The sequence below is a fragment of the Heterocephalus glaber genome, unplaced genomic scaffold, assembly GCF_053883595.1.
Source record: "Heterocephalus glaber isolate CG9 unplaced genomic scaffold, H.glaber_assembly_v1.0 deba00001805, whole genome shotgun sequence".
Classification (NCBI taxonomy): Eukaryota; Metazoa; Chordata; class Mammalia; order Rodentia; family Bathyergidae; genus Heterocephalus; species Heterocephalus glaber.
This window is the reverse complement of record NW_028258480.1, coordinates 609,937-619,445: the sequence shown is the minus strand read 5'-3', so window position 1 is coordinate 619,445 and position 9,509 is coordinate 609,937. Positions and strand designations below refer to the sequence as shown.

The 9,509-nt window shown below is 36.4% G+C and overlaps 1 protein-coding gene across 1 annotated transcript; it reads left to right on the top strand.

Moving 5' to 3' along the window:
* Positions 1 to 245: 245 nt before the first annotated feature.
* Positions 246 to 1,193, top strand: LOC110346717 (olfactory receptor 8H1-like). The gene has a single exon (XM_021248326.2). The coding sequence runs from the start codon at positions 246 to 248 to the stop codon at positions 1,191 to 1,193; it is 948 nt and encodes a 315-aa protein (XP_021103985.2).
* Positions 1,194 to 9,509: the final 8,316 nt, after the last annotated feature.

Sequence of the window (9,509 nt, the reverse complement as noted above, 5' to 3'; positions counted from 1 at the left end):
TTTAAAATAGCATTAAGTTCATGCTAAAAACAGAATGTAAACCTTTAATGTATCAGAAACAAATGGCATTTTGTTGCCATATCTATATATGGAGATTGTAATTTTTCACTCTTCTTCACAATGGTTTTCATTAATTTCTAGGAAGGCTATCAAAAATACAGAGCAATTCATATAAATAAAAATAATTTTGGAGACAGGACAATTATTAACATTTATTATTCAATAGATAAGTGCTGCAGGACACCATGGTTAGATGGAACTCTACCACTCTGCCTGGCTTCATCCTCATGGGACTGACGGACTCTGCAGAGACACAGCTGGTCCTCTCCGTGATCTTCCTCCTGATTTACCTGATCACTGTGCTTGGGAACATGGGGATGATACTAATCATTCACCTGGACCCCCAGCTTCACACCCCCATGTACATTTTCCTCACTCACCTGTCATTTCTTGACCTCAGCTACTCAAGTGTCATCACCCCTAAAACCTTACAGAACTTACTGACTTCCACCAAGAGCATTTCCTTCCTGGGCTGCTTCACACAGATGTTCTTTTTTATAGTTTTTGTTGCTGCAGAATGTTTCCTTCTCTCCTCCATGGCCTATGATCGCTATGTAGCTATCTGTAGCCCCCTGCACTATCCAGTCATTATGTCTACAAGACTGTGCCATGCCCTGCTTGCTGGCTCCTATGTTATTGCCTTTGTATACTGCACTATTATTACAGTTTCCATGACAAGACTGCACTTCTGCAACTATAATGTCATCCAGCACTTTTTCTGTGACACACCTCCAATTTTAGCCCTGTCCTGTAGTGACACTTCTGAGGTTGAAATCATTATATTCATTTGTGCTGGCTCCACCATAGTGCTGTCCCTCATCACCATATCTGGATCCTATGTGTCCATTCTCTTCACCATACTGAAAATTAATTCTACTGCTGGAAAGACAAAAGCCTTCTCCACCTGTGCCTCCCACCTCCTGGGAGTCACCATATTCTACAGCAGTACGATCTTTACTTACCTAAAACCAAAGTCTTCCTACTCCTTGGGAAGGGATCAGGTGGCTTCTGTGTTTTACACAATTGTGATCCCCATGATGAACCCTCTCATTTACAGTCTCAGAAACAAAGAGGTGAAGAAATCTGCCCTGAGAGTCCTGCAGAAGAGAGAGGGTGCTGGACAATTAAAATAACAGTGATGCTAGGCATTTACACTTTTCCCCTTGTCTTTTCTTCTCCTTTGAAATTCTTGATTATCATTGAAAAATAATTAAATCTTTTTCTTTTCCCTTTCCAGCTGCTCTTTTCTTAACTAACATAATGTTGGATATTTTGAGAGACAGGTATTTACAAATTCATATTTTATTTGGACTGATCAATTAAGTGTTAAATCTATGGTGAAAAAAATTTGTGATATTAAGAAAAATGTTTATTCAAAAAGTGAAAATATTTGTAATTTTATAAACTATATCAATATAATGTTTCTGCAAACCTCAATTTAAAAATAACTTTATAATGAAAAAACAATTCATTTTTCATATGTCATTTCATTTATAGTGATTTTCAGCAGGAAAATTTGGGGCATTGCTTTCAAGTCAAGTTTACTGCATTGAAATTCTACATCTGGTGCTTCTCTAGCATTTGACAAACTAATTCACTGGAATAATAAGGTTCATTATGAAAAATTGCATGATATAGTATAATTCCATGTCTCACTCATCAGAACAGGGACAAAACTTTTAAGAATAAAATAAATGTTGGCCATTATCACTGGAAGGCTTGCATTCCTATAATATTTTGACATAATAAACACTATATATTTCTGAAATAGTGTTCCTTTATGTTTTACAAATCTCTTTTATTCACTTTAATATAAAACTTACAAATAGGTAAAAAAAAAAAACCCAGCAACAGTTCCCACTTTAAGATTACTTAATATATTGAAGTAGAATTAAATGATAGGAAAGTGATATATCAATGTTGAAGACAATTTAAAGATGATGATTATATATGAGAGAAATAAATATCCTTCGTTTCCATGTTTTGTGCATGTTTTTGTAAATTGGTGGTTGTTAATATCTCTATATATATTTGACACAATTTCTGTCATTTCTTGTATAATCTTTGCTGCTTTCTTTATTCTCCTTAAATCTTACTATCTAATAAACTCAGTATAATTAAAACATATAAGAATACCATGTATTCAGCATATGAGAAAATGACTTCTTTCATTATATTGTGCTTTGAACCTGAAATGTACTGAATTTATCAATTAGAAAATCAGTGACCAATAACAGCTGTTAGGTGTATTACCATGAGCCAAGTGGATAGCAAACCTTTCTGTGACATGACAATGAGCCTCAGCCACTGGCTCTTTTGCCTTCTCCTGATGTCTTCAGGTTTATAGTATTCTTTCAAAATAAATTAATGATTATCACATTTGCCTCATATGTTATAGTTTTAAAGTAAACCTGTTGCAAAGGAAAGAATTGACAATGAATTTAGAATATATGGAAGTCCATAAGCTTAGATTAAGAGGGATAAAAATTTCCTATTTTTAAAATATTTTATCTCTATATTTATAATGTCATTTTAAAAATTATGTTTGATATCTTAAGGATATTGGGGTTTTTTTGTTTTTTGTTTTTTCTTTTGGTACCGGGGATCGAACTCGGGACCTTGCTCTTGCAAGGCAGGCGCCGGAACCACTGAGCTAAATCCCCAGCCCTATTAAGGATATTGTTAATGTACATTTCCATTTCCCATGTGACCTAGTTTATTTGAATTTGCTCAATGATTATTACACGGATTGCTTTACTCCAAAGATGTGATTATAGAAATAACTACTTTTTGAAATTCAAATGTTTTTGTGCAATATATTATATCATAATTTTAGGGTTCTAAAATGCAACATTTAAAAATTAAGATTTATTTAAGAATTTAAGATTTATCAATGATTAAATAATTTAAGATGTTAATTATTTTATCCAAATAGTTTAAAATGTAATATATTACTCATATTTTCAAATCACTGACAAAATTATACATTTTTTACATCAACATAACTTACATCTTTTTTAACTTCAATATATGTTTTTTCTAGAATCAATATGTTTACATATTCCTGGTTGTCTTTTTTTTTAGATTAGGGTTGAGAATTTAATATATATTTATTGTTTGATATGTTGTTAGGGCTCATCTCTCATCACATAAAGGTCTTAGTAATTTCATATATTTATGGACTATTTCCACTCTCTACTTTCCTCTCTTCAAGTATTTTTATAAAAAGTAGTTTTATCTTATATTCACTTATATGTATTTTCATGATTTATAAAATATACTCTATCAGTTTTTCTTGGCAAACTCATCAACAGAATGTATCATCTTGTAGATAGCATTTACTTTAAAGAAATTCTTTCCTTTTAATTAAATTAAAGCTGATTTGTTTTCTTTGTTACATGAGGTGGAAAAGTTTCATATTATGTTATTACAGAAAGCTTCTGTAATCTACTGACCTATAGGTGCCACTCTGATTAACCTGAGTGTCTCAGGCATTGGATAACCATGCAATGAGGAGCAAGTGCTGGCTATATGAGGAACTTGGGCCATAGGTCAGGACCTGCACACAGATTATGCAGATACTCTCTTTTTCTGTCACCCTCATTCTCAATGCAGAGGATATTGAAGTGTCAGGAGCCCCCACAAGGAGGAATACTTAGGATGTGTGTATGTGTGTGCATATGTAATTGCATTATAATTAAAACTTCTGCTTTTGTAACTATAGGATGAAACCATGTCTGGTCATGTTCTCTCACAGCCAGTGTTTTTTATGTGGTTTTTCTAACTGTTGAGTCTTGGGATGCGCACCCCTTAGCTTTGCTCTCTGAGTAGCTCATTGGAATATTGAACTAATCCCCTAGGAGTTAAGAGAATAAAGTTTAAAAGAAAAAACAAAACACTTTATTTGCAATAAAGGAGGCTAGCAGGGAGATTACAGAATCTACCCTGTGAGATGTGGGTAGGGGGCTTCAGAAAGGATAGTAACTGTTCACCTTTGTCTTCAGCTTTCTTTAATCAAAATGATTCCTTCTCCCAGGTCCCTACCTGGAACTTGTGACAATTTGATTGGTTCTCTGAACTGGCATAGGTGGATCCCAGGCCCTGAACCCTACCCTGAGTTTCCACTGTCTACATGCTCATTCCTAGGTGGGCCAGCTTGTCCTTATCAGGGCCTTATCTCTGGAATTTATAGGTTGATTAGGAGGAACTTTACATATAATGTCCAGTTAGTGATTAAGTATCTAGGGCAGCACTGTATTCATCCTCGGGGGATATATATATGGGTATGTTGTCTCTTCTCCCTTTCATCTCCATGAAATTTTACTGGACGTGGGGACAGGAGGCTAACTTGGCTATGGCACCTGCTATCTCCCTCAGTGCTCTGTTTTTTCAGCTCTCCTTTTTCTGGTTAATTGTTCTCTCCAGTAAAGTTTTATCACTTTTTAGTCAGGATTAGCCAGAAAACCCAATGAGCCTTTCTCTAACTATGGACTCTTACATAACATTTGTCAGATACACATATCTGCTAGTTTATTAATTAGGTTCAACCTCCCTACATTTTTTCTACTCTTTAATTTATACTCCCCTGTCATCTTTTTTATTCCTTCTATTCTCATTCTCCCTCAAATATCCTTTCCTTCCCTTTTTCTCATACATAAATAATCTCATGAAGGCCTATTTTCCTCCTTTCCCACCTTGTTATTCTTCCTTTCTGTTCCTGAGTCATGAATTTTGCAAAGAAGTTTAAAGGCCATGTTGATATATGGTGTGTTCGTGAGCTATTGACATTATTGGTGGCTATTATGTCCTCAAAAAAAGTGGAAAGAGCTCAAACTCATGCCAAAATTGAAAACCAATGGGTAGACTGCATGCTTTCATGATGACACATCACAAATTAGATCCATCACAAAACAAACCACTTACCCAAAAGATCTCTACACAATGGATCTTTCACTCTCCACTCCTGGTGATCTTCAAATGTCAAAACTCATGTACACACACACACACACACACACACACACTCACAGAACCATCAGAAATGGGAAAAATGTATTTCCCAAATTCATAATTTCCTTCCAAAAACTGATCTCACTAATATTGCAGTGGAAGAAATTTCAAATAATTTATAAAAGTGACAGTGAAAATGATCAGTGTGAAGATGGCTCAAATAAGAAGCTGAATTAATGAAATGCTTAAATATTTAATGAGATCATAGAAGATGCAATAGAGAACTGAGTGATTCCAGGAAGAAAGCATGGTACAATATATACTAGACTGAAATTATGAAAAACAGACATTCTGGAAAAAGAATTAAGATATCCTGGAAGTCAATTTTTATGTAATCAAATGAAAAATTCACTTGAAATTTGCAACAAAAATTAAAATGAATAGCAAGAGACAATATCAGAATTAAATGACAAAGTGGATGTTTTGCAACAATGGCCCAATAAAGAACAAAGAAATCAGTAATGAGAAGATTATTTGAGAAACATGTGAAAACCTGAAATAATAAAATGAAGACTCAAGTAGGATGATAGAGTACAGGTCAATGGTATAGAAAACCTATTCAAAGGAACTGTAGGAGAAACTTCTACTAGGGAACTGAGGCAAATAAACATGACCAAAAAAGTAACTCCTCATGGCATATCTTAGTCAAATTGCCAGTAAATTTTGACATAGAAGGTTAAAGGCAGATACAAGGAAATAGTAAATCCCTCAGAAGTATTAAATCAAAGCAAAACCAAAATTTTTTCAACTGAAAATCTAAATGCCAGAAGGACTTGAACAGATGTGCTTCAAGCTCTGAAGAAAATATTTACAAACTTACATTGCTGCAGCTAGTTAAATTAAAAGAAAAATAAAGACCTTCAAAGATAAATCAAAAGAAATACTTACTGAATAAAAAGTGTTTCAAAAATTCTAAAGGGATATTTCAAAACAAGTAAAAAGGACAGTCACAATCATGAGAGTAAGGGAAAAAATGAATCTCTTTGTGGGACTAGATTAAAAAAGAAAATGAAATATCACATATTAAACAAACACTAGAAAAAGACCATGTAATAAATTAATAAAATTAATGAGTAAAATTAATAAAAAATACTTAACAATATTTAGTGAAATTGTTTTATGTCTTCACCGAGTGACATAAATGACAGATTGGATCAAAACAAAATACCCTTATATGTTGCTGGGAAGAATCACATGAAGCCCAGAAAGACACTGATTGAGAGGAAAAGGACACTTCAGTCCACTTGAAGACTTTTAACAAGCCAGAGTAACTATGCTTAGATCCTTCAAAGAGAAATTATTCAGTGTAGACAAAGAAAGCTGCTGCCTATTGACAAAGGAAGCAATTTACCAAGAGACAACCACTATAAATATGAATGTACTCAACATTGATGCACTCAGTTTCATGAATAGCTCTTGACATAAAAGGTCACACAGAATTCAAGGCAATAATTGTAGGTGTCTTCAGTATTCTACTCTCACAAATAGATGGTCAACTAGAAATAAAACAACAAAGAAAAAATTAGAGAGATTATAAGATAATTCAAATAGATTTAACAATACTACAGAGATTTTCATTTAAAAAACAGAATAGTACACATTCTTTGCAGCATCCCCTGAAAATTTTTCAAAAATACACCATATTTTAAGCCTATAAAGAAATGTTATTGAACTTAAAATATTAAAACAATCTCAAATGCCCCATAGTATCACAGTAAGATGAATCTATAAAGCAATAACAAGGAAACACAGCAAAAAGACTAGCACAGGGATTGAAAATTGCATGACTGAATAATCACTGGGTTCCTGAAGGTATAAAAGGAGAAATTCCATAATTCATATAATTAAATGATAATTCAGATGCAATTTATCAGACTCTGAAGGACACAAGGAAAATAATTCTGAAGAAAGTTTAGCACTGTGCCTCTGTCAGAAAGAAAAAAGGATCATCAATAAATAACCTAATGATGTAATGAAAGTTCCTAGAATAACAAGCAGTAATAGGAATTAAGTAAAATGAATGGAAAGAAACATATACATATGAGAGATGAGGTTGAAGACATGCAGAGATTGGATGGGAAACTTACATAAGAGAATTAGGAAATGTCATGTATGTAGACCAGCTCCCTGAGATTAAGGTAATAAAAATATAAAAATGAAAATAATAGAAAAGTGAAAAAAATTGAAAAGGATATTAGAAGTGAATAGAACCCAATTGCTCACGGATCGACATCATTTACCTTGTTAAAAACAACTTATCACTAAAAGTGATCCTTGACGAAGGTGTTCCCTAGGAACCTCCTAAGGTCACAATGACTGAGGTGGCCATCTGGGCTGGTCTTGTCTGGTCTGGTATTTCTGAATATCAGCCAAATTGCTACATCCCTGGTGACGTGTTGGAATGGTTTGGGCCTGTAAATGACTGCTGGTTGAATGGGTGACTGAATAGTAACACACAAAGAGGAGGATTCCCCCTCGGAGTTATGGGGTCTGAATGAGGTCATACTGCAGTTCATGTGCACATCTAAGAAAGACCAAATATATGCTCCCATGACAAGATAAATATGCCCTAAAACCTGGACTGTCTTTAAATGGCTGAGAGGCTTCAGCTAGTCAACCAACTGAGTGGTTCAGCCCACAGAGCTATATCCACTTCCTTCTTCTGTTCAGACATCATTCAAGGGTGTACCACATACACACTAAGGCTTCTTTATCTATATCAGGGCATCTTCTCTTTTTATTTGTTCTTACAGTTCCTATTATTGGCTATCTCTGGCCTGCCTTAAGTCTCTCTACCATGTGGTCATCATCTTAACAATCTGTTACGTACTTGGTCTTCATGCAGTCAGTCCTGAAGCATTCATAAGCTAGGGAAGTCCTCCCCCATGCACCTCCATATAACCCTAGTTTGCCCCCCTCTCCTATCCTTTGAGTCCCTACTTCAACCAACTCCCTCATTTTTTCTCTACTTTTTCTACCACCTCTCCCCCTATAGAGGAGCATCTCTCATCCTTGAAGGAGGACACCACCTCAGGAAGATGCAATCCAGAGACACTCTTGCCATTACAGGAGGCCCATCCTCCCAATAGGGCAGGCCTGGGAAATGTGCCATCCTGCTATATGTTCCTTTGTCCACTTCTGACCTCTACAACAGGAAAACTGAGTCCAGCATTCTTTGATAAACCCAAGGTTCTGATTTCTCTGATAGAGTACAGCTCTAGGACTCATCTAAAAAACTGGGATGACTGTCACCAGTAGTTACTGACCATGTTCAGTGCTGAGGAATGGGACAGGATGAGGATGGAGCTAGGAAGGTCCTATTGGTGGAGCATTGAGAGGAGAGGGCCACAAATTGTTGAAAAAAGGTTTTGTCTGTGGAGCAGCCTGAATGGGATCCAAATTCTTCAGGGGGAAAACAGGCTTGCATCACTTTTTACCAGAAATTGTTGAATGGGATTTGAACAGGAGTTCAGAAACCTATAAATCTGTCAAAAAGCACAGATGTAACACAGGGACCAGACAGGTCCCATGAGGTAATCCTGGAGAGCCTCAGAGAGGCCTTCTAGGTTTATTCCCTGTTTGACCCCTCAGCTCCAGAGAAGACTAGAGCTATTACTTAGGCCTATGTTACTCAGTCCACATCCAATATTAGGAGAAAATTTAAAAGTTGGAGGGATCCCAAGGAATGAACACAGTTCAGCTAGTAGAAGAAATTCACAAGGTCTTTGACAACAGGCATTTAAAAAAATAATTTGCCATAGTCATGGCAGAAACATCAGACAGAAAACAGGCAAGGATCTTGTCAGCTGCCATCAGAGAGGACCCCAAAGGACACAATCCCTGGAAGCCCAACCCATGAGTGCCTAGAAAGCCAGGAGTACATGAGCCATTGGGCAGAAATCAATGTGCCCATTGCAAGGAAGAAGGGCACTGGATTACTGAATGCCCCCAACAGGCCCTCTGTCAATATCCCACCCCACACCTGAGGGAAAGGAAGATTCAGACTGAGAGGACCAGGAATCCTTCTCTCTTGGTCCCTGGGACCAATGTTCAATGTTAAAGTAGAGGGCCAACTGGTCCCTGTCATGGTGGACACTGGCACAGAGAGGTAAGTGTTAATAAATCTCCTGGAAGAGCTTTCATCAAAAAGTATCCCCATGTAGGGGGCCATGGAAGCTGTCCAACACTGCCATGCTGGACAGGGCATTCCCATTGCTGGGATGAGACCTCCACAATACCATATCTCTCAGAAGGCCAGATGGTGGTAGCTCCTCACATTAAGAGGTTGTTGGACTTTTGGATATTAAGTCCCTGTCTGTCTCCATGAAACATCCCACTCCTGCCTGTATAAAAACTGCAGACATCAGATTTCAAGCATGGTCAGGACTTGAGAGAAGCTAACAAGCCAGTGGTAACTTGGCTTCCTGTGGTCCCCAACCCCT